At 39.2% G+C, this 26,212-nt stretch overlaps 2 protein-coding genes across 3 annotated transcripts in view; one reads left to right on the top strand and one right to left on the bottom strand.

Annotated features, from left to right (window-relative positions):
* MYO1E (myosin IE) overlaps positions 1–26,212 on the top strand; it is a 252,434-nt gene that overhangs the window by 136,857 nt on the left and 89,365 nt on the right. The window lies entirely within an intron of this gene.
* On the bottom strand, positions 3,529–24,984 carry FAM81A (family with sequence similarity 81 member A). 2 transcript variants are annotated; one of them, XM_030497706.1, is made up of 9 exons: positions 24,701–24,984; positions 20,887–20,954; positions 19,381–19,654; positions 18,488–18,606; positions 11,976–12,105; positions 10,691–10,797; positions 9,410–9,545; positions 8,839–9,034; positions 3,529–8,408 (listed from the first exon to the last, which is right to left on the bottom strand). In XM_030497706.1, exons 2-9 carry the CDS (start codon positions 20,931–20,933, stop codon positions 8,269–8,271), a joined length of 1,149 nt encoding a protein of 382 aa, XP_030353566.1. In that variant the 5' UTR covers positions 20,934–20,954; positions 24,701–24,984; the 3' UTR covers positions 3,529–8,268. The 2 variants fall into 2 exon arrangements, with proteins under 2 accessions (XP_030353566.1, XP_030353567.1); XM_030497707.1 differs by having other exon boundaries at positions 6,394–8,408; positions 23,585–24,984.

The following is a 26,212-nucleotide window of genomic DNA, read 5'->3' as shown; positions in this document are numbered from 1 at the left end:
GCTATTTATAAACATTCATGAAGTGAATCACTGAATTCTGAACTATGAAATTCCTCACAAACAGCAGCAATGAAACTTGCCTGAAGTGTAAACGAGCAGTAATTTAAATATTAACTAGCAGTTGATATTTCATAATGCTTCCCACATACTCATTTATAAAACACTCAAGCTTCAAGCTTTGTATAAATAGCATTTATGTACTGCTATAGTGTAATTGAGAGTTTGTGTTGGAGGAAGGTTACTGCTTGGTAAGTGGGAACTAGTAATGACTGTTAACTACTTGTGTGTCATAGCTTTGCTGTGTAATCTGGAGAGATTACTTTAATGATGTGCCATTTCCTCGAAGTATTATAATGCCTATCTAACAAAGATATTGTAAAACTGTTAGTTATTTTATTATACAAAATGGTATTGATGTGTGTAGACATAACTAATGTGCAGCAAGAATGTCTGCTTACAAAGGGTCCTTCAGCTTCTTAGAAGGTTCAGTAGTGGGTAAATTAAACATGATAGATAAGCAGGTTCCATTAATGTGTTAATTTAATTGCTGCGAGTGAAGGAAATAAGTCAGCACAGAAAGAAAGGTCATTACCTGTCTGGAACACTATCTTGCAAAGGTTTTGTTTTCTATCATTACCAAGCTAGGAGCTCAAATTGGCCACAGCTTGCAAGAACTAGACCATTGCATTACATATTTATGTGGCCTTCAGTTTTAACCGCTACATGCTTCTGTAAGCAGTAGTATAAAAGCAATTGAGGTTGCTGATCATTTGCAATTGATCGTGCTGTATGGCTTTGGGCTGAGAAGACCCTGAGAGCCAGACCCTCTGCTGCTGTTCCAGCTGGCCTTTCTTTGTTTCTCTGTCCACTCCTAAAGCAAAAGGCTCTCAAATGAGCATAGCTGTGTATTTTGTTTATTTCTCTGTCTTAAACTTCTGAATTATGATTAAAATATCTTCTTAGTGACAATCTTGCTGTTCTGGTTTTGATACCATAATATTCCATTGCCCTTGCCAGGTGAACCCATTTGCTATAGTATAGATGACTTCATTCCTGTCCCTGTTGTTTAAATCTTGCCTTGAATCCTCAGTTGTTTTCCTGTCAGCTTGACGAGGACTCTTTCTGGGGCTGATGACAAGCAGGAAGAGCTTTTGTGACACAGTTGTCATGAAATTGATGAGTGGTTTTGGTCTCTGCTTGGGCTTAGATCTTGTGTGTCAGACAACTCTCTTCTTATTTATGGAGTTTCTCCTTTTTCATTATCCATTATTGGGAAGCAAGCTGTAATAGTGCAGGTGGAGGAGGGCTTTTTACCCTGTCGCAGTGTTTGCCATGTGGAGTTCCTGTCCCTTTGTATGTGCACAGGGGTCAGACAGTCCCAGCCTATCCCTGGCAGACCGCAAGGAGACTCACGCTTGACAGTCTCTGGTTTTGCCTTGGTTAATGGATGTAGCTTAACAACCACTGTCTGTAAGGCTTGATCTTTTGACTTACTGAAATAATGTGTATAGCTTACTGCCTGCTGAAATCATTTCCAGAACTATCAGTTCTTGCAGATCTGCAGCATGACTGGCTGCCTTTACCTGACAAGAACAGTGACATCAGGTAGTAATGGGGCCTCAGGAACAGAATAATACTCAGTTCCTTCCTCCCTTTTTCCTCGTTATCCTTTTGTTTTGTTGTTTGATTTGTTTTTGGTTTTTTTTAATTTACCATGATGTGGGAGTTACTACAGCCAGGGCAACCTAATGAATGTATATCATCAATTTACCACTAGGTAGTTTACTGAAATAAAGGGCACAAAGCTGTAGATACTGGGCCCGAACTAGCCCCAAATCAATCAGGAAAGCCAGTATCCCACCACTGGTCTCTGTCTCATGCTGTCAGTATTATTTTATTTGGATTTTCCTAGTCTCCCCTCACTCTGGATAATGGAGATACATTACTACAAATAAATGGAGATAATATTATGCTTTTTTTTTTTTTTTTGTCTCTTTAGTCCATGATAACTGGAAGCTCAATTGTTAAGTAATAGTTGAGATTTTGCTATTAATGTGGCAAGATACCAGGAGACCATACCAAAGACCAGCAACACCTCTTGTTTTGCAACATGAAACATTACACATGCAAAGAGGTAAGCAAGCAGTTTATTCTATGCTGTGAGCTGACACATTCATTTTAGGGAGATTAATCTCACAAAGGAGAGCATATGTGGAATTGGGTCACAGCGCTTCACATATTCAAACTTGTGTAGGATACAAAGTGATCAATCCCCATAAGATCTTTGTGAAGTAAATAAGGTTTATTATTTATAGTGGTAAACAGGTTAGCATTTATCTTTTTGAAGCATGGCAGTTACATAAAATATGCTTTAATTTCTATTGTTTTTCGTTATTTTCATCTTTAAAGCTCTACATTGAATTGTTACACCTTCCTAGAATTTGATGGTTTATATAAGATACTTGCAACGTGCTGAAATTACAGTTCTCAAAACCAGCGAAGAAGAAAATAGCATGGCACAACGTGGAAATTCGGTGTTATATATGCAGACACGTATATATTTTAAGACACTACTATTAAACCCTTTAAGTTATTCATAATCAACATAGCAAGATCACATAGGCCACCTAGCAAAGCAGATGCTTACCTCCCAGTCCTGATACAATCAGGAAGTGCTAGCACAAGAATGAGACAGCAAAGCCGGTAAAATATGTCTTTATTTATAGTCTGCTTCAATTTCAGTTGCATGTAATGGAAGCCTGTTCACTGCAGTGGCATTTGAAAATGACCCTTAGCAGAAACTGAAGTCAGGTTTAATGAGAATTAACTGGAGTATGTGCAGCACTGTTATTTTCATTCCCGTAATTCACCTCCTTTCTCCTCTCTCACCAGCAATTCCTTTTCATCTTCACATACAGTTCAGGCTTTCTGTATTATGACAATACTACTTCATCTTTCTTCCTAATCTAGATCCTGGTTTGGTACACATCACTGTTTCTCTGCTGAGCTCAAAACATTTTTTCGCTACTCTGTGCCAGAAAAAGTTACAGTTCTCCCACATATTTTGCAATATTTGAGGCTATTCCACTGTATTATTTAGCAAGATAATCCTTGCATGGTTTGAGAGCAGCTTTTTGTGCTAGTCCTAGAACTTCACCTGGTTGGAACTGTTCAGATTATCCTGTGGTCTTTCAGCCACAGTCAGTCTTGGAATGGGAGGCAGTGCTTTGAGAGGAACCTCTTCTGCATGTTTGCAGCAGCTCTTAGGACGATCAGTGCAGAATGCATGTTGCTCTGTGATCTTTGCTTTGACTTAAGATCTTATGCTTTAGAAGAACTGCCCCTGATGTTTTTCCAGGTCTGGGAGGTTTGGGGTTTTTATGCTTTGTGTTGGCCCAAGTTCTGCTGACAGCAAAGGTAGCAGAGAACTTTGGTCCCCGCTCAGCATTCCTCAAGGACCATCACAGTCACTCTCAGAGAATTTTGCTTAAAATATTCGGGGTTTTTTGGTTTTTTGTGGGTTTTGGGTTTTTTTTTTTCAAATTCCTTTTGTCAAAATGCATAACTTTGTTAAATATTTCCAGACCTGTCTCAGTGGTATTGCAGCATATTAAGCATCTTCCTTTGCTTGCCAAGAGTAACAGTGACACCCTGTGGCCAACTCAATAGAGGACTTGCACCGAATTTCCATTATTTTCTTTCAAATTCGCTTCTGAATCTCTTGCACTGTGGGGAGTATCCAGAGGAATCCCTCCCTTACACATAGGAGGGCTTTATCGGTTTGTCATGTGTCTCTCTCCTTAGACATTTCTATTATTTGAATACATGTCTAATGAACAGTTTAAGGTACAAATGGCTAAATACTTAAAAAGGTAGAGCAGGAAATGTAGAAACTTGGAAAAGATTACATTTCAGTTTAAATTGATATTACAGGACTATGCTGTTGTTCATTATCTTTCATACCGTTTTTCTCCAACAAGGAACTGTCCACTGAACCATATCGGTATGTAATGACAGAATATCCACAATATAAAACTGTACTACATAAACAACTAGATGTTGAAGTCAGGATCATCCTTTTAACTTCTTAGTTGTATCACTACTTTGATTTGCTTAATGAATCTAAACACAATTGCTCTGTAACTGCTGACATATTTCTGTTTACAGTTAAGTCCTTCCCTGCACAGTACTGTAGTTCTACTGTTATCACATGCTAATGTAAAAGGCATGTAGCCCAGGTAAAAAACTTTTTATGAGTTTATCCTTTGACACTTGCTATGTCATTCAGGCAACACAGCTGACTGAACACTATGGTCTGCACAATGCAAGTGGTTTAAGTCTCATGCATCCTAAATAGCTGACAAAAGAAAGATTTAAAAGCTTCATGAGAGGAAGCGGTCTGCTTTTGGCTCGTTTTGGATTTTGGCGGTGGTTGGTTTTATGAGGTTTGGTTTTTGTTGTTCAGGTTTTTTGGGGTTTTTTTAGGTACGTATGAAGGAGAATAAAAGTTTAAGGAATGTTGGGCAAAGATCCGTATTCTTTAAAACACAGATTGTTTTAAAAAAATAATGGATATGCAGGGAAGAATTAATAAATTAGGGTTTGTGTCTTCTGTGCTTGAAATTTAAGCCCATTATGTCTTGTCCTATCGAAAGTCCAGGTATTTGGGTGGCAGGGCGGTGTTCTTTAGCATTGGAGCAGACTGGATTAGTCGATGGTTTATTCTTGAAAGATTCTTGTAAGCAGGTTAGACAAGTGTCTATGACAAATATTTTAGGTAGAATTGGCCCTATCTTGAAGCAGAGAGATGGAGCAGATGGCTTCTAAAGGCTCCTTCCAATCCTTCCTTCAGTGAGTTCATGGTCATGTCAGTGTACTTTGTGTTTTGAATAGTATTTTGTGCATATTCAGTATTATACTTTCCCAAACACACTAAGTCTTGTTCTGTTTGCTTGTGTGTAATCTAGAAAAACATTGCCTCTTCTCACTGCCTTTTTCTACTTGCGGGCTCTGGCAGACCCATGTTTGGTGCTGTACAGATGGTGACTTACAGCATGAGTACTTATACTGAAAAAAAAAGCACATTACTTCCACCATCACAAGCAATCTGTATCCCTAAAGGACTGGCACACAGGAATGCCACTGGAGACGAGCATGGAAAGGAAAAATAAAGGAGCAGCTCCACTTCCAAGCACACCTATTTCCTTCTATTTGGTTTTACGGGATCTCTGCAGGTCAGTTTTCAGAATTGGTTTCTGTTTTGCAAAATCAAGCTTTCATAGACCATAGTGCCTATAATACTGTCCTCCTGGCTTCATAGTAATTGCCGTGGGGGCATGCTGTTTCAGAGGAAAGGATTTTGCTGTGCAACTTCAAGATGATTGGAAGATACAGGGACTCTAATTCTCCCTTGAAGGACTCAGCTGTAACTTATCGGATAGGAGCACTCCCTGACAGACTATGCAGACAGACCATTGTTGGCCTATTTTGTGCAGAAAACTTTAAAGTAACTGAAGGGAAAACAAAAGAATTTATTTTTCCAATTGCTTGAGCAGAGTAAAATGCAGAAGGCAAATAGGGAGCATGAATTAGGACAAAACAATTAATGTGCCCTTCCTTGAGGGGTCTTTGTTTTTTATCAAATATAGTATTGTCTGTAACTTTCAGCTCTTGCTAAAATCTTCAGACCTGTTCTGTGCTTCAGCAGCAGGGAGCTACTCTTCCTTGCTTCTGCCAATGCAGCTACCATTGCTCCACTCTTTTGTGTTCCATTGCTCCACTCTTTTGACTTACTCTTTTTCTCTGTTACTTCTCCAGATTTTTCAGTCTTCCTTCATATTACTTTTTCCATCCTGGCTTTTTCTCAATTTTTCTGCAGAAACTCTTGGACTGGAGTATGTGGCTTCCTTTCACAACTGACGAGTTAGAGCACTCTGAAAATATTGGACGATGGGCAGGCTATACTTGCGTGTATCCCAGCTAACCATTTCTGCCTGTCTCTTTCCAGCATATAAGTCCCCATAACCTGTGCCTCCCTCCGCACAGCACTTTATATAGTTTGAAGGCACTGCTTGATGGTAGTTCGCATTTCAATATTGTTTTATTTGGGCTTTTAGTTGTTTGTTTTAGCTGAGATTTAAGGAAAAAATCTTTTCAAAACAGCAGAAATAAAATTGGATAGGGCTTGATGTGTTATTTTATATCTGCATGAATCACACAAGATTTTTACAAGAGAAACATTTTATTGCAGTCCTATATAAATTGTTTCTCTGATTCCTTGTAGGCTCTTCAAATCATACCAGATTCTCTCAGGTACAGACTTCCAATTACAGAGGAAAAAATTGTTGGGGTTTTTTTTCCATCTCTTGTTGCTTTTGTCTTTGCTCTTTTCCTTTTTTTTTTTTTTTTTTTTTTTAAGTGAACCACTGGTGATGGCCTTTCCACTGCCCATGGCTAAATATGTAAGACTAGATAAGAATACAGAAATGAAAAGGAATGAATTTTAAAGACAATTCTTAAGAAATATCTGCAAATATTTCCTTGTCTGCCTTTAGTGAACTGGTCTTTCCCCTTAGCCGCTGTTGTAAATATATTTCACAGCACATGAATGATACAAAACAGGAATAATGGGGGCAGTTTTGTTATCAGAGAGCACTGGAAGCCAGAGTTGCACAAACTTCATGTATCTTTGATACGTTAGATTACTTTCAACTCTATAGGAACTGAATATAAACTTAGGCATTAAGCCTGTAAAGCTGAGTTTGCTTTTTAGACAGTACACTGTCCTGCTGAAATAGGAATTTAAGTTTTTGGAGTTTTGTTTTTTGCTGGAGTTTTTTGGTTTTGTTTTTTTTTATAAATATGACTCTGTGGGCCAAACCTTCTTTTCATGGAAGTGATGAGAAACTGGCCACCATTCCAAATAGGAATATGGTTTTGCAATACTAGCCAAAAGAAAGGTCCATTAAAGACAGTGCAGAGACATCCTAATAATTTATTTACTTTAACAGTAATGCTTGTGTAAATTAGAAGTATTTTTGTATATGAGTTGTTGTTAATAGTATGAATTAAGAAGGTACTGGATTAAGTCTTCTATTCTTCATGAGTGCTTAATCCTGCATGATTTACAAACATGAGGAGCAATATCAAGCTATGAATGAAGGTACAAAATCAACATATATATCTATTTTCCTGTCTAGATTAATATGCCATATGGGTGCTGATTTTCATTACGTAATCTGTTCTGAGAATGGAAATAAGCACCATTATTATTTGGAAATACTGTGAAGACAAATAGCAGTTTGAATTACTGAATTACCAAAGTCTACTTAAATCTGAAGAATCTGTTGTTTTACTTCATGGAAAATTTCTAAGTGGATCATAAACTGCATCTTATTTTACATTACACTCTCCAGACTGTTAGATTATCACCTTCTCTTTTGTTTTCAAACCTTTCAAAGTTATAATGAAACAAGTCACAGGAACACATGCCCAGTTATAAAATACTCGTATGTACATCTTTTACCTTGTCTCAGCTCCACTTGGCTATTAATTTAAAAATATTACAATACAAGACCACGCAAGTTAAGTTTCTTATGTTGTTGATGAATCATCTTCTACAACTACATTATATAACACTACTTGGTTTACACACACAGAGGATATTTGCAAAACTGAACAAAGATTTTTTCTGTTAGTATTTAGGTTTTGAATATTGGTCTGTTTCGTGCCAATTCTGTCTCCCCAGGAAGCCAGGAGTAGAGAAAGTCACTGTAAAAGTGTCATTGCCTTCCATCAAGTGATTTGTCTCAAGGTGGAGCACCTTGCCAAACTGATGTCAAACAATTTGTATCAACTTGTTTGTTGGGGGAGGTTTTGGTTTTTGTTTTGTGGTTGTTTTTTTTTAAGGGGGATGTGCAGGTGCTTAAATATATATAAGCGTTTACTTGTCTGATCACGCCTGTGAAACTGGAATGCCTTTAGCAAATTAGGTGCCAGCTTCACCAGTATATTACTCCAGTTTTACACGGTGTTTAATCTCCTGAGAGTAACTAGAGTAGTGCAGTGGCAAATCAGCACCTCATGCCTAAAAGCTTGTCAGCTGATCTATGAAGAGCTTGCACTTACCGCTTTGAGTAAACATACGGACCTGTGCAACAGCAGCATGTCATTTGGTACATGCATTTAATTTGGATTACAGACTGCAACAAGATTACAGTCTGCCTTTTTAGCCAGGTAAACATTAATCCCTCGGACAAAATCTTGCAGTCATGGTCCAGCCTCTCCCCATGTTGGAACCTCCTGCTTCATTTGGTGGATCTGCTTCTGTAGTTCGTCTCTGTCCAGCTTCATTTTCGCTTCTAGAACTTGCCGTAGAGACCCAATGCTCTCATAGATAGCTGCAAATCCTAATTGCAGGTGAGACTTAAATTAGTTCATATTCAAAAGCAAGAGTATTGCTATCTAGTAATAATGCTAGTAAAGCATTATTATTGTCAGAATGCGCTTCCTACCGTGACACTTTGCTTTACACTAGGAAGATAGCAAAAGAAAAACAGGTCTATAACTGTGCTGATGGCAGAACTGTGCCCGATCACAGCCACCCTACGCCTGTGTGTGCTCTGGGGACCACACTCCTAAGCTAAAAAGATGTCACCTCTTGTTGCTGTGAATTTCACATTTGGTGAAAATCCTTTTTAGTGCCACAGGTGCAGCCATTACCTCTGCCCCAAGAGTCTCTAAACTACTTCAATACAGGCAAAGGCATTTTGAATATTATTATAGGTGGCTCATTGTTACCCCAGTTCAGAATAAAGAACTTCATAACTGTGGTCCTACCAGCATTAACTTCAGCTTTCATTTCTTTTATATCTTCATTTATCTCATTTTGAAGTTTGCCAATGCGAATATTTATCTTTTCTTCAGTCTGTTTTGCTTCATGTGCTTCCATGGTTATCTTCTGTATTTCTTCTATTTTGTCAATTTTCTCTGCCATTTGGTTGAATTTCATCTCTATAGCTCTTTCACTCATTTCCTGGAGCCAGGAAAAAGAATTTTAATGATTTACTCTGCAGGTGAAATTACGCTGGTCTTTCCCAAATATACAATAGATATTAACTTAATTCTCTTTCATGTGGAATTCAAAACTGTAAAGAATTATTTTTTATGAAATGGTTTAAACTGACTTGATTATCATATGCTAAAATACTGATCTATTTAGAAGTGATCACATTTATTTGAAGACTTTCAGGCTGAGGGGATGTAACACGACATCAGTGAAGAGAGTTATACAAATTTTGAAGTCTGAAAATGCCACTCAAATAATATCTGCATTATATCATCTTAGTTATTAATGATGCTTTTGAGTATTTCCTAAGAAGTATTATTAGGACATTTGGACAAAACTTACAGTTTTTTCCTTGAAAGTCGATGAGAGTTGGTCAATCTTTTGCACGAGCTCTTTCTCAATCCTTTCGTGTTCCTGTTCCAACCAGCTACGTGCAGACAAAATCTGGCCGCTGAGTTCCTCAATAGCATTTTTTAATCTAAGAGCATAATAGAAATTAGCAGATACAAAAGAGAAGAAAATTTGGTCATTCAGCTGTGACATTTTTATGAACATGTTTGAAAAAAATAAAACATGGTAACGCAATACATTCTTGACACCATATTAAGGTGAATCCTTGAACTTTTAAGGCTACTAAATTGGATAACGTTGTTTTTGCAAATAAAGATGAAAGAGCGCAACAAAATAGCAGTTATTTATATGAAACATATCACAACATTTTGAGACGTAGTAGATGCAAATTCTTTGTAGCATTGAAAAAGAATATAGTCATCTGTTCAGATTATAATCTTTGGGTCCATAGGTCTTAAATCTGAACAAAGATTTGATAACCCTTTACTTTAGTGGCAACGCTGGTTCATACAGCCCCACTTTTGTTGCCTATTCCCACCTGAAGTTTATACCAACCAGTTCTGACAGTGAAACTGTTTCTTTAGAAAGTATTTTTTTCCAGTGAATATTTGAAACCTGGGTCTATTCTTTCATCTAGTTTGCAAATAGTTCTACTGATGTAACTGATAGGATTGCATGAGGCTGGCAATAAACAGTAAGCAGTGAGAAGGTGGGTGGCTTAAGCCACAACTGCCTCTTGAGTGAAATGCCTGGAGAAGAGTTAGTATCTGAATTGAGTATATCCCTATATAATGTCTAGTAGTAGCACAGTAGCTTATCATTAATAATTTAGGTATTTGAGTTATATATTCATGTTTGAAGCCAATTTAAAGCAATAACACTTTGTGAATGCTGTGCCTTACTTCCTGGTGGCTTGAGTTGAACTTTCTGCTCTGCACTTGACAGCCACCTCCAGCATTTGTTGCCTCGTACAAAAAGGCCACTCCTACAAAAATCCTTACTTGTGTTCTTTAATAGAAGTTCTGTCTGAATACTTAACTGGGGACTTAATGGGCTTTTCAGAATTGCCTAACCTCATTAGGGACAGAATTCTTGTTGAAAGCAAGTCCTACTTGACAGACCATACGCTTTTGTAACATCTGTTGAGCACACATACATATTTAAACAGGTTCGTGCTTTTGTAGACCTGAAGATTACAACAGTCAAACTTGGAAAATTGATGACCCACTCTTCCAAGTCGCATGGCAGCAGCCAGGTTTCCCGGGCACTCACTTCATATCCAGAAGGTGGAGCTGTTGGTTGCTCTCTTTGTAGGCAATCTTCAGCTTTGCTTCTTGTTGCATTATTGATTGCTCTACTCTGCTCAGAAGATGAGAAATCTGAAACAAAATTCAGAATTTACTATTTTTCAACAGCATTTCATCACAATCTCGTTTGGGACATTTTCGTAACGGTAGAGGAGATCTTAAAGAAGGGCCATTTTTGCTGCCACTTCACAATTACTGAATTTGCATGTTTGACTTTGTCATGAAAAATATATTATCTTGCAAGATGAAAGTATCAATGTTGTGAAAACTGTAATTTTTCAGCCATAAACAATTTTAATAGTCTTGCCTTGAAAGCGTCTGCCTGCTCCCCCTCCTTGAGGCAGCTGAATTTATATGATCCATAAGTGTCCGTGATGCCACATAAGCAGAGTAAACAAGCGGCAGAGCACTCCACCAATACTGAGTGATATTCTTTATCATGTCATGTATAGTGGCTACTGCAGTGATGAAAGTGCTGGGTTTAATTGGGGATAAGTCACTACTAGCAGAAACTATTTTTATTTTTACAAAACATAGTTTTGTTTTAAAAGATTCCTGATAATATGCTCCTGGCATGCAAATATACTATACTGAGCCTTCTGAGAAAGGTGCATTTTAACCATTTACGTGCTGCAAAATGGAGATGTAAGTTACTTCTGTTGCCCAAGAAAATGGGAAGGCCTTGAAAGGAGCTATGAAGAATCCTTTGCCTTAATGTTATAAGCCTCTGCTTCTATCTAGTTCTATCTTTCATTCTTATACCCAATGGAAGAGAAACCTGACAGATACATCAATTGATTCACAGAACCCAAAACCAGTTTTGTTTTGCAGACCTTCAAAAATCGTGGTTAAATACATATAAAACCATCCTGGAAGGCCAAAACGTACCGGGAGAGACACTGATGGTTGCATTGTTGTGGTAGTTTTGTAGAGCATCCTTGTCATGTTCACATTCCAACCTCAAGAAGCCATTCAGGCCAGTAATCGTTGACTTTTGTTCATTCCTAGAGTCCTTTCAGGTATTTTGAAGTACTAGCCCCTTCTATGTGGCATGCTAAAGGACCTTTTTTGAGTTAGACCAGTACAATAATGCAGCTAGGTACCAATATTCAATCTAATAAGGACTGTGAGCAGATACACTTCTCCATTTGTAAATCTGTGATCTCCCAGGATAATTACTAACAGTAATGGAGTCAATGTGAATTGGACTATAATTCCATACATGGATTGCTTTGATCTAAATACCATACCTGTATTTCTGCCTCTTTGATTTTAGATTCCAAGATCAGCTTGGAGGTCTGTTGGTCTTTACTTAAGCTCTGAAGTCTTTCATAGGTAATTTTATGTTCTGCAGACAGTCTGGCTAACCCAGCATCACACCTGTGTGAATAAAATACCAAAGCAACAGCTGAAAAGACTGTAAGGTCCAGGCTTTTAAATTTACCCATTTTAGACTGGGCATTTCTGTGAAATTGCTGGCTGTCTAGGCAAACAGTGTCTTTTGAGACTGTACAAATGGTGACAGATCTCATAGTATTCAGCAACCTACTCCCAAATGGGACTAGAAGTCAAATAGTCTGACACATACATTCCTGTCTTCTTGGCACTGACATAATGTGTGTAGACTGTGTTGTTATCAGTCAGGGGAATCACATTAGAAATGCAAAGATGCAGAATTTCAATACCTTCAATTTTCTCATGCTCCAAAAGACATCTGCTAAGGTGTGTGTGATTTTGCCTACATGATCAGAAGCCTAAATAATTGAGGACTATTTTTTCATTATTGCGGCTGTGTTTCTCTGAGTTTTACGTTCTTATTTTTATTTATGAAATAGTAGTATACAATTAGTATGTGTAGTAAACAATGTGCAGCAAATATTACAGTTATTAGTCTTTATTTAGGTAAAACTGTCCTTGAAAGCAAGGGCAATTTTGTCTCTCAAATGCAGTGCTGGAACATAATTCTGGTTTCCTTTCTTCACATTGGAACATTTCTTCATGCTGTAACATTTTCAGGATAAATGCGCTGTAGAATATGTGCATTTTCTACCACATTTCAAAGCTGGGCAGGTGGATTTCATCTCGAGTAATACAATAAGGGCATTAACTGAGCTATAAAAATATAAGTACTGTAATTTCAGGAGGAAGACCTATGTGAAGTATGAGTCCTGCGTATTTTTTTGCTAAGGGAAGTAATGTTATTGGCAGTGTTAGCAAATTTGATCTATGAAACTGACGGAGAACAGGCAGCAGTTACTATTTGAGGGAGAAAAAGGCAGTAAAATGAAACAAGCTAAGGCACCTTAAGTCATTACCTAAACCAATGACACATTTTAGCCTCTTTTTTAGTCACATTTCAATTTGAAGGCTTTCATTTCAACATGCATTTTCATCACCTCGGTTACAGTAACTACCATTATCATTAAACATGAAGGGAAAGTAGCAGCTAAAATGACAAATGGAGCATCTGCTTAGTATTATGGTACAATTTCAATATAAAAATAATCAGTAATGCAACAGAGAATCGTAGACATTATAAAACTTGTGAAAATTAATTTCTGGTTTAGCAGTTCAGCATTGTGAGAGCAACTGGTAATACCTGTAAGAGACCAGCTGAGGTTTACATGGCAGTGAACCATGAACCATAGTTGTAGGTCTTAAAATCAGGCAGTTTCTTTAGAAAGATGAGAGAAGCCAAATCTCTCCATGTTGGTACAATCAAAGAGAATCAGAGGAATGAAATCATCTTGCATCTAGTCACCTCTGGGCTCAAAAAAATGGTTAGCTTTGTTTCTCTGAGGCATAACAGAAAATACAAAAAGCAACTAGCAAATGTAAACAGCAGGCATGTGTAATTGCTTTTAAGGCAAATGAGCGATTTGGGTTTAATCACAGTGCATCTCTCCTCTTTGTGTGACTCGGTTGTGTGATCAAAGGGGTCATACAGTTGCATGGTAACTGGAACATTAAAATTCTGACTATGTTAATTTACTGTCAGCCTGGTATGTATTAATCAGGTTATTTTGGTTTTCTACAGGGATGCCGTAGTTGGCACCCTTTTAAACAAAGTTGGACTAAAGCTTAAATTCCACTGTCATGTAGCTAGCCTGCTAAGTTTGGGGAGTTGTTAAAAACCAATATTCCATATTTTGAAGCAGTGAAAGAGAAGTCTTTTTGAGATATATAGATATATATGTATCTATATATCTTTCTCTCTGTATATATATAGAGTACACACTCACAAACACCTGATTAGTTTTGACCTGGAAGAAAACATTAGTGTCCTGCAGACAAAGAATGATATTCTGATATATTAGTTATGTGAGTTTTTTTGAGTTAAAAACTGAGAGCAATTAAATAACTTAAGTCCATGGTTCCACTAGCTTTCAAATGGTGGAGAGGCAGTAATAAGGTGAGCATATGGAAGACCATGGACTTTTTGATTCAGGTTTCTACTGCATGATGGGTCAGAAGAAAATGAGCAATCTAAACAAAAGGACACATCATATTTTGGAATTTTTCCTCATTAGGAAAAAAAAAAAGACAAAAGGCACCAAGAAAGGCACGTTACCATCCCCACGGAACTTCCCACACCTTTGAAAGTTCTGCTTTGATAGTTCTTTATAGATAAAGTTAAAATGACAATAGAATTTTTCTTAAAAATAGAACTGAATGTTTCTGAACATTGGATTTAAATTCCTGGGTAATTTAATCAGACTGTCTGTATAAATTAAGCCAGTTGACTGTGGCTATAAAGACAGAAGTTGAAAACAACTTTACAGGTTTGGTCATCTTAAAAGCACAAGGAAAGAAATGGCAAAAAGATTAAGATTTCTAGGAAGAATATTAGTTTAAAAATGTAAGACCTGTATATAAAACCATTTTGTACAAAGAAGTGCATAGTAAATCTGTCTTCATCCCTGAAATGCTGAAGCTGGCCATACAAACAATCCAGTGCAGTTTTTCATGTGCACTTGCACAAATGCACTGTTGAAATTGGGCCAAAGATGCACTAGAATGTGTTCAGTTCACCACTGTTTGATTTTGGAGGACATTTTCTGAAAGTTCTGATTGCCAGGCTGTATACTTATGTAAAATTGGTAAATGAAGAATAAATTGAGAGATTTCATAGTGCCAAGTAGTATTCTCAGTTTCAGAATACAGTATAATCCTAGGAAAAAGTAATGTTTCACTGTTTACGTTATAAACAGTGAAATTACCAAACAACTGCTTTCCAAGTCATACTGAGCAAAAGCAGTAGTTATTTTTCTGGCACACTGAAGAGTATTTTTGTTGTCTTTGATCTCTAGGAAATCAAAACACAATGGTTGCTCTATTCAGTATCACCAGGGACTAGATAAAGCTGAGAACTACATCAACAGTCTGCAGCAGGATGCTATCTCAATATGCTATAATGGTACATACAGATCTTAATGTTCCTGTTTTAGTGTAACAGGAGATGTTTCAATTTAAATACCAGTGTTTCACTGACAAACAAGTAGCTGAAGAACAAGTAGTGAAAAGCAAGTCGATATGTGTAGGGCACCCACTGGGCAAGAACAGCAATGCTAGTAGCTTCTGACTAGCCTGGATCAAGGAGCCCAGGTCAGCCCTCATGGTGTGCATCTCCTACACAGCAAGTAGCCAGAGTGCAGCAGATTTATTGTACTTCTGCAGTTCATAAATGCAGCACATCCCAGATGCATCAGGCTCATTTTCTGTGCAGTGTAGGAAAATCTGCCTACATGTAATGAGTCCAGTGTGTCTGAAATGAATCAGATCTATAATGTATATAAAAAATCATCTAAATATGCCAAGTAGGCCCAATTTGAACATGCATAGCTGCCATTTCTCTGGATGTTTCATCTATCAGGAAGCTTCTAGAGACAGCTGCTGCTATAGTTCTGACCAGACTGCTGTATTTAAACTTCCCAGACAAATTATCATAGTCCACAAGTTATTCTCTAAATAAATGATAAGGCACTACTCATTATTGTAACGATCTAATATCGCTAGAAATAGAATTGGTAAATCTGTGTTATATAAAATTGCCAACATCAGGGACAGGAGACTGTGGTAATGGATCTGTCAGCATCTATCTAGTTTTCTGCTGAATGTGGAACTGAATTTAATAGAGGTCATATTTTTCTTAAAGTCAGTAATACTGCTGATTTTTAGGAAGATGTACAGCATCAGTCATGGTGAGCACTGCAGTGATGCTTTACAAATTCAGCAATAAATTGTGCTTAATGAGAAATGGCCCACAGACATGAGCTGTAATGTGTATTCAGTCTTCTTCTGATAGTGATATTGGTTGATGCTGTGGTGCAGGTGAGGTCAACTGTGAGGTCTGTCCAAGTCTCACTCTTCCAGAGCTGTGGGTAGCGTGGTTTTGGAGCTGTGCATCAGAAATGCATGTGCATGTAGGGATCCCTGTACTCATCATTAAAAGCAGCAACCCTAAAGAAATAATGAGACAGTTGCTTGATTACATATTGACATGTTACAGAACAGGTGGTGTTAGGAAATAAACACCAGTCCCTCCAATATTGAAGTTGAATAAGATGTTTAGTATGCATGTAATTACTGGAACTGAAACTTGGCCAGCATCCTGAGATTGACACTAAAATTATTACAGGACCGAAAAGCTCAGATTCAGGTGATTTGTTGTCACGTGGCACATATAAACTGATTCACACTGATTGTCAATCTGCGTGCTTTTAGCCTATAGCAACCATGATGTACTTGGAGTTAAATTAGCCTACTGCCGCTGCAGCCTGAGCCATACATTGTACCTTGACTGTGGCGGAAGGCTGCTGCATGGTAAATTGGGAACCCACAGTAACTCAATCATGTTTCTAAGATTTCACTCTCTGAACTCATCTGAAAGCTAGCAAGACTAGATGTAAAAGTTAAAATCACATTAAGTGAGTTCAGCTTATTTCATATAAGGAACCTTGGCTAGAGTAATCAGAAAGTGTTTATCCCAGGGAATGCTTCTGGTAAGTATCTGTATAATGCCAACAGCATAAGAAACTGCCATCTTGACCATGATCTCCAGATACTGCTATAATCATTATCATTCATTTTCAAAGTAGAGCACGTCTGTAAATAAAGGCAAATAGCTTTCTTCCATGGAACACTACTTGAGCTTGCTTTCTCATAAAGAGAAGCTTATTTTCTTCCTTATTCAGAGAGAATTTTTACATACAGAGCGTAATCATAGAATCACTAGGGTAATGCTGAATAGAGGGTAACAGTTAAAGGACAATAAACTGATTCTCTTAGGGTAGTGAATACAAATAGCCAACATTTGCTGCACAATCTAACATAAGGCAGATTGGTATAATCTCATACAATTATCAGATAAATTGCAAGCCAGGCACAGTACAAGGGTGTTGCCCCAAGTAAATAAAGGAAGAAATCCTGGCACAGACTGTGCTAGTCCCACTACCGATCCCCATAGCAAGTACTTGAGAGAGGCAATGGTCCCATTGCAAAGCTCATGCTGGCATGTGTTTGTTCACTTGAGTTCTGTTATTGAAAGCAAAGGCACTACAATTGGCTTTAGAAGGTGTCAGTAACTGTGCTGTTCCAAACATGGACTTCTCTCAGGATGTAGTATGATCTCAAACTGGACTTTTTGTATAAAGAAGCAGGAAGATCTGAGCATGTAAATTTCTCAGGGATTTCTCAGTGAGATAGCTATATGTGTGTGTGTATATCTCTATATGTATTTTTTCAATCCATTTTTTTATTTGACAAAATAAATGTCTAGTTCATTTCTGTTTACTAAAGGGTAGTGCACAACTTTCAATAAAAAAAAATCAGTAAGTAGAAGCTCTCTGAAGTGTTCTTTACAAAATGGACGATGTATGTTAGTGGGAACTGCAAAAAAACCCAAATCATTTATGAGAAAACTTCAGTTGAAGGAAAATCCCTCCCTGATTATTTTTGTCGACTGTTGAAGGTTATCACTAAATCAATTGAAGTACAAGAAAAGAAAAATAAAAGTTGTCTGTACAATATAGACAGTTGGTCAAATTCAGGACAAGTAGACTTCCACCAAAGTTACCAGCCAAACTGCTTTAGGCCAGATTAACTCCTTTTTCTGTAGCTGTGTATATCCTCTGTCTTTTGTGTTCAACTTTACAAACAGTTAAGTGAATGTTGTTATACTGGGGTTTGTAAATGTTGTGTTGGTAGCACAATGTGAGGTCTGTGTAGTGGCACAGCTGTAATCTGGAGCTTCAAGTAGTCTGTAAAACCTCTATTATCTTATAGTTTTCTGTTCCTTACATGTCACGTAGCCCATGCATTTTTTTTTTAATATGGCTAACCAGTACCTGAACACACAGATTTTTGCTTCTAAGATATATGCAAAAAATGTGCAACTGTTCTGCTCTTTACAAGTGCAGATTGTTCCATGCTGCCTTTATCATTGTGCTAATTAATTTGTTTCAAAGATAGACCAGTCTAACCATAGTACTCTTTAAAGCTGAACCAAATCCAAATTCCTAAGGAATGTGAGGTAATTTATTAAAAACTAATTTCAGGAATCTCAGGAATCAAGGATAATGTTATGTTTAACATGTAATACTGGAATGCAAAGGATTATTATTCATTTTCTTGAAAACACAGAGTAAAATTATCCCAGGAATTTTGCCAAAGTTGAATTCAGCCCATTGTCATTAACATTCATACTTCAAGATTAAAACAACATTAGCTAGTCCCAAAAATATACTTCTGTGTTGACTTTTACCTTGCAACTCTTCCCCGAAGATCTCCTAAACCAGAAAGCTGCCGCATTTCCAGACTCTTCAGTGTAGAATTTGTTCCATAGCTGAGATTGTCTCTGACACGTATCTGTTCCTGCAGCATCTACAAAGCATTCATATGCAAATGCAAACTCAGTATGTCACCTTTAATGTACACTTAAAATGTCACTCATTATTTTTCAGTATTTCATAACATCAGATACTATTTTTTTATTACTTTATTAAAAGCATTGCTTTGTCTTGTACTAAACCAGACACCTTTTAGGTCCTCTATTATTTTTTATTCTTAGTGTCCAGTCTGCATATAAATACCATATGTGTAAAGTACGAGTTGACAACAGAATGGAGACTTAAATATTAACTTTTATCCTTTCATTTTCCCCACCACACCCGTGTTGCTCATTGCAGCAGAGGTCAGGCGTGAAGCCACGTATTTGCATGTGATTAGGTCATAAAAATGAGCAGTTGTGTTTGGCTGCTTGGTGTCATCCGTAAGTTGGAAGTAAAAGAAAGTTTATTATAGAGCTAAGGCGTTTCCTGGTGTTTATACAGCACAGCCTTTGGTCTGAAGTCGAGCTGGGTATTAGTGTCACATTAATTCATTTTTTTGAGGTTTCCAGTGCAGCTTTTCAAAGCAAGCTTATTAGTACCACAAAGGTTTCTGTGTTTACATGCTAATATGCTGTGCTATCTTCATAGCTACTAAAAGAATTAAGCAATTTGCAAGCAGTTTTTCAAGTTACAAAAACAATTCATAAGCTTACAGGATCTTTAGACCTTGTCTGACCTTTAGTTATCCTGTGGTAAACTTTCTTATTAAATTAGAAGGGATAAGTAGCTGAGATGGCATTAGTCCTGTGAATAATTCTTAACTTACCTCAATGTCCCGATTAAGCTGCCTCACTATTGCCGTTATGTTTCGGATATGTTCTTCCAAGAGTTGCCTAGCCAACCGGTCACCCCCCCCTTTGTTCTGCATTCTGTGCAGAGTGGAAACAATGTCCTCCTTAATGCGAAAAGCGTGTTCCACAAGAGCCGCCGTTGTTTTCTCATGGCTTAGGATTCTGTCTTCCAGCTGATCCACCAGGCTCGCAGATGCCAGTGGGACCGCTGTCAATGCCTGGCTATGCAGTGGTATGTTTCGAACCCGTCTAGTGAAGAAGAACATCCAGATATTGTTAATTTCTCACACACAATTCTGCAATGTCTTTCCACTGGAGACAGTGCAATATTACCTTAGTAGCAGTATTGGGGAGAAGCACAAAAATACTCACAGAGTTACCCACTGCTACAAATAAGTGTTGGCTACTGTGAGTATCATGTACAAAAGCAGGTCAGGCTCTTTTTCATATTCTTTAAGGAAGCTTAAAAAGGCAAAGGATCTTAAGAAAAGGACATGAGCATTATAAAATTAGTTACAGTCCAGAGCTATAATGTGATTAAGAATCCAAATTCAAAAACCTTTTATTGTATTTCAAAAGAAATGCTATTTGCTCTACAGTTTTCAGGCTTAATCAAAGCAGTAACTGCAGAAGGTAGATACTGCAAATTAAGTGGAAGCAGACCGAGATTAAAAAGGAGTAGCTTGTATCCATTCCTTTTTTCAGTCTCTATAGCTATTCTGTAATAAAGCTTGTTCCTCCATGTCCTGGACAGGACCATATGCACGTGTACCAACTGAGGAGAGACCAAAATTATGACTAGCTTCTCATAGTCTTGGAAGTCAAATTGTCCTCCAGAATAGCTTACATTTGGGTCCCTTAAGTAATTGTCTAGATTTTTCGAGAGATCTGCACTGCATAGCTTCCATGGAAAGCAATGGAGCTCATGGGTGCTCGAAGTAAAAAATTAGGCTGCTAATGCATGCAATCTTTTCCTGCCGCTATATTCTGTAAAGAATAAAGAAAATTTTCCAAAGCATAGACAGAAGATACAAATTCAACCCCACTTTGAAAGAGATCTTTTTCTTGGAACTCTGTATTTACTGTGTATTCTCTATGTTGTTTCCTGTTAATGAGCCAAATTAATAATTTACTTTCACCATGATGATACTGATAGAGATGTATGAGGACTCCAGCAAAGGTCACTTCCGGCTCTGAGTTTTGGCACTTAGTCTATACTGTTAGGAGACTGGCTAAGTATAGTGTTCTTGGACTTCTACTCACTTACAGTTTAAACTGTTTGATTCCTCTGGGAAAAGGTTAAGCAAAAGCTGAGTAAGGAGTTGTGATTTGGGCCATGATTTGAATGAGTCTACAGTATTTCACTTTGCTTTGCATACTAATGCCAAAGTCCCAAGTCACAGCATTACTATATATAGAGAATTGAGAGACACATAATACTTTGCATATGAAGATTTTACTTTTTACATTCCAAACTGTACCTTTCAGAAGGGGCAAGAGTTGGGAAGATTGGGCTTCGCTGGGCCATTTTCTGGTCAATAATTTATGTCTGTTGAAAAAGTACACATTGAATTATTTAATAGTTTATATCTGGCACTGAAACAACTTAGTGCTGCTTCTTTATGTCAACCTTTAAGTAAAGTTTAAGATTATGCTGACAGCTTTGATCTCGGAATTCAGATATTGCTTATGGAATAAATACAAATAAAAATTAATACAGAAGAATAGCAACAAAAAACTGCTAAAAAGCTTTTTTTGTAGTGAAAATGATACTCTTGAAAAAGGCACGGTTGGCAGCCTTGAAACTGAAATCTGCCGTTGACCCACAGAACTGGTTTGGCAGGACAGAGGCAAACAAACTTCTTGTCCCCAATCTCTCTGCTGGTTTCGGACATCATCAATCAATCAATAAAAAAGTAAGAGCAACAGGATTATCAAAAAACTTAAGAAGGTATCGGCTACAGAATGAAACAAAAATATTTGATGACAGCAGATTTTCTGGGGTATTTTTCTGGTAAAAGCATCAGCAATCAGAAACCTAAATAAAATGTGTGACATCAGCATAGTTCAGCAAAACTGAGTCTTGCATTAATCTGTCTTCAAATCTAAATGGCCACGCTTTATGTTGTAAATACTTCCGTGATAAGAATATGAATTCTGTTTTTAATTTTTAGACATAGCCAGCCAGACTGTGACAGACGTTGCAGCAGGGTAGGTCTGTTAAGTAGCTTCAAAGGAACATTTTGGATATCTCACTGTGAGACCAGTATGTGGCTCAGTAGCTGTATTCATTGACAGAAATTAAGTTAATGAAAAAGATGGTATCCTCAATCAAATCCAACTATTCCACCCTATATAAAACAAATAACCATTAACTACAAATAGGATGAGCACGGCCTGAACCTGAATTCCTTGGGAACCTAAAATCCATACTGAAAACTGAAGGCTGATGTATGAAAAGTATTTTGCAATTGCTGATGAAATCTGGTGTAATATGCTGCAGAAACAGGAAAATAGGGTTATTGATACAAAATAGTCAAATACCAATGGGGAAGAAGTGATAGGACTACCCTCAGAGATCTCAAAATGCAAAGCATGTTTGTGCTTTAGAAATGTATGAAAGCAGTGCCTAAAAGCAGAGAGCAAACATTGTCACAGTATGTGTCTTCTATATATAGCACAGTGCTTCAGAAACTACAAATTAGAAAAAAATAGTTTTGAGAGAAGCTGGGCTGCTGAGCAGCAGTGACACTAGACTGCAATTCAGGTCTGACTCTAATTCCTTGCTCAATCTCTGCACAAGTTGTTTCCATGTCTAATGATTCTGTTTCCCTATATGGAAGACAGAGATAGTGATACCTTGCTCCTTGTTTAAGTTCTTGCATGCCTATGAGTAAAAGGCACAGTACAAGGACTGGGTATCACTGTGATGAATTCTGCTTCCAAAGTCCTGCGCAGGCCCTGACTGTCCATCCCGCAGCCTGTTCCTCACACTCGTGCTTTCCCGGCTGTTGTTTTTAAACAATGCCATGGCTCTGCGGGGCATCCCTCCTGTACGCGGTGTTACGCAGTGCAGTAACAGGGCACCTCTCTCTAGATCCGAGCTCATTTACTCCTCGTCCTCTGGGCCATAATGTGTTTTACTGACCTCAATGCAATGAAGCATTTAAACACAACTTAATTATAAGCTCAAGAATATCCCACTGATTTAGAAGAGCTGTGTATATCACAGCAGCAAAGCACTGGATGCACCCTAGAAAAATGAAGAACAAATATTGAAGTCTGTACATCTAGCAGTATCTCAGTGAAATACACCTTATAAAAACCAGCCAAACAAGAAAAAATCCTCGGCTGGATTGTAGTAAGTGTTGTAAATAAGTGTTGTAATCTTACAACCTTCAGTATAATTTTATTATTGATTGAAAAAGATAAAGAATGTTTGCAGCAGAGCAAGCATGGGATTGCTTGAAGGTTTTACTTTTTTTCTGCCAGACTGCATTAGACATGCAGCTAAATGCAAATGTCTGGAGAAATTGTGCCCGTGAAACAAAAGTTACACAGATGGACTCTCATTCATTCATTCCTGCTGACTGAAGCACATCACTCAGTACAACAGTGAAATACCCCATCATTTATCAGATTTCTTGGTCTGATCGAACATCCAGAAAGGATGGGTTAAGACCTCGCTCAGTGGTTGTAAAAAAGCTTTTCTGCAATTTGGAGGTATTTGCAGTAAACAGTAATGGAGAAGTGTCAGAACTAATGACAAACTCCTTCTTTATAATATCAATTTAGAACCATAGAATAGTTAGACTAATAAATATAAAATAAAGGAAAAAAATAAGATATTCTGTGCCTAGATTCAGAGGAGAGTAATTTCACATAGCTCTGATTTTAGTGGCACTAAACTGGAATCAAGTTGGATACCAGTTGACATAGAGGTTTCAGGAGCTTACTTTATTTTTTTTAAGTGATGTTATCTCCTGCTTGACACTACTATAGCAATTTAAATCATGACATATTAGCCAGTGATTTTCGTTGATTGGTTTAATTTACTGAATATTCCAAATATACTTGTCACATGGACAAGATTTTCCTGGTTCTAAATGGTATGCCTGATTGCCAAAAGCAAGAGTTCACTTGATACATAAGGCAGCTTTTCATACGAGCACCTCGTACCTCTTTATCGTTTCTTCAAGTCACTGACATCAGACATGTAAAAGCTTGAAAAAAACCATACATGGGACATGCTGAAGAAACACTTGTATCAATGCAAAGTTCATTCCTTGCTATTTGTACTGTGGCATCCCTTGCCCACTTCAGCAGACTGCCTTGCATGTTTATTTTCTGTGGGTTCTCCATTTCTCCTGTTTTGAAGGATAATCACATCTGTAATGTTCAGTTCTCCATCTTCCATGATAACCTGTGTCAAATACTTGCTGTAATGTCTGTGCACCTCGGAGCGTTTTTCACATTCATTCTCGCAATATGTCTGGGTGGTGGGAAAGTATTATTTTTCCTGAAAATATTATTTTCCTTCTGTTGCTGGTAGGAAAGCGAAGCACGTGGGGGCTACGTGACGTGACACAAGTTGCATGGGAATCGAAGCAGACTGAAATACCTGCCTAGGCAAACACTTTAATCACTCTTTTCTTCTGAAAATAGAAACCACTTTGGTTGCTGTACAGTATGGCAGCACCGCCCCGGAGCCGCAGATCCTGGTGTTACTCTGGAGCACTTTGGGGCGACATTTTGGAGTACATGAGAAAGCCCCTGTGTCACAACTCGGCAAAAAGATGGGTCAAAAACTGATGTATCAGCGAGTCACGTGAAACAAACCCTTGCAAAACCCCTCTGCACTGCCATGACGTTCTTTGAACATGAATGCGGTGTGCGGCGGAGTGCGGGGCGGGGGCTCCCCCCTGGCAGAGAGGGAACCGTGCCAGCTCCGAGCCCAGGCTAAGGGTCCTCTGAGAAACGCGCCTGCTCAGGTGCTTGGTGCTTACGCAGCCATGCAGCATTCGGGGTGCGAGCTGGGACCCGTGTCGGCGGCACGCCGCGGGGATGCTCCGCTCCGCCTGCGCTCGCCTCGCCCGCGGCTCTGCCGCGCAGACAGGCCCGGGGGCACCTCGCGGTGCGGGGGGTCATCGGGAATCGCGGTGAGGGCTGTGAGACACGGGGTAGGCGACAGCTGACAGGACACCGCGGCGCAGACACCACTCTATGGCCATGCAACACGGAGGGACAGAGTTGGGACAGACTCAGCGGCGGGCGCAGGGCGCTGCGCGCACTCACCCGTGCTGGATCAGGGCAGGACAGCGCTGCCCATCTTTCCCTGCATCCCAGCGGCCGGCTGAGCCCCGCTCCTTAACGCGCTGCCACCGCTAGAGCAGCCGTTTGCGAAGCGTCGCGGCTGCCTCCAAGCAGCCGGGGCGTCCGTCCGTCCGTCCGTCCGTCTGTCCGTCCGCCCGCGGCGCGGGGCCTCCGCCCGCCCGCCGGGCTGCAGGAGCGGGGCGGCCGCCGCAGGCCGGGCTGCGGGAGCGGGAGCGGTTGCCAGGACGCCGTCGCCATGGGAACGCGCTCGTTGGGGGGCAGCGCCGCGCGGCAGCCGCGGGGGGGGGGACACGGGATGGGAACACGTGAATATTCCAGCCGCCAGGACAACCCCCTCGGGCCGTCGCTTCCGCGCAGGTTGCACAGCGGTGCGAAGGAGGGAGGGACGGACCCCGCAAACAACGCCCCTGGGGTCCCTGTGGCGGGGGGAGCGATGGAGCTGCGGAGCGGGGCCGGGCCTGCGGCTCCCGCACCAGCAAACGGCCTCCAGAAAGAAAGTTCGGTGTTGGCAAAGCAGTAGTTACTCCGAATGACTAATGGTGTAAAAGAGCTGAGAGCGTGACTGAAGTATGGATTTTTCCACGGCATATAACAAATCCTGATAGAATACAAGATTGTTAAAATCAATGGCAAATAATAGTTTTGTTTGTAAGATTTCCGGGTTATCTTTTAAAACAAGATCTAACACATAGCTTCAGTAACACTTCATATATCACAGAAAAGGCGATCTGTCCGTTTGCACAGCAGAGGCGTATGATCCAAGAGAAAAACAAAGTCCATAGAGGGTGTGTCGCCTGCACTTTTGCTTCCTGCCTGCGTCATTCTTTGGATTTTGGTACAACCACCTTGGGTAAACAAAGGGTAAGTAAAATCGCAGACAGACTGCATCAGTTCGCTCTGAAATAGCAGACTGTCTCTGGTTTTGGTTACAATATATACATCTTGTACTGTTGTATAGGGGAAACATTGCAGGACTGGGGATCTGGCAGATGCAAAGGGTAAAAGTGTTACAGCATACACATATTATTGTAAAAAGCAAGGCCGGGTTGAATCCACACTCTGATTGACCTATTTATTTTAAAGTGATTCCCACATCAAAGGATTGGGCCAGAAACAAAACATGCCATAGCTGCTTTCAGAATGGGATAGTAACCAACTGAGAGTCATAGGATTGTGGAATCATTCAGGTTAGCATGGACCCAGGAGGACACTTGGCCAACCTCCTGCTCCAAGCGAGATCTCTGATGAGGCCAAATGCAGTTGTTGAGGGTTTTACCCAGCCCACTCTTGAAATCCTCCAAGAATGGAGATGCCCAGTGTCTCTGGGCAGCCTGCTCCTATGCTTGATTGGCTGCTGGGGAAGAACGTTTTCCTTATACATAATCAGAACCTCTCTTGTTTGCATTTATGTTGTCTTCCCACCATGCACCACTGTGAAGAGTCTGCCTCTGCCACCGTGATGACTTTTTCATA

This window comes from Strigops habroptila, chromosome 9, assembly GCF_004027225.2.
Source record: "Strigops habroptila isolate Jane chromosome 9, bStrHab1.2.pri, whole genome shotgun sequence".
Lineage (NCBI taxonomy): Eukaryota > Metazoa > Chordata > Aves > Psittaciformes > Psittacidae > Strigops > Strigops habroptila.
The sequence above is the reverse complement of the archived record's forward strand: the minus strand, read 5'-3'. Positions and strand labels throughout refer to the sequence as shown.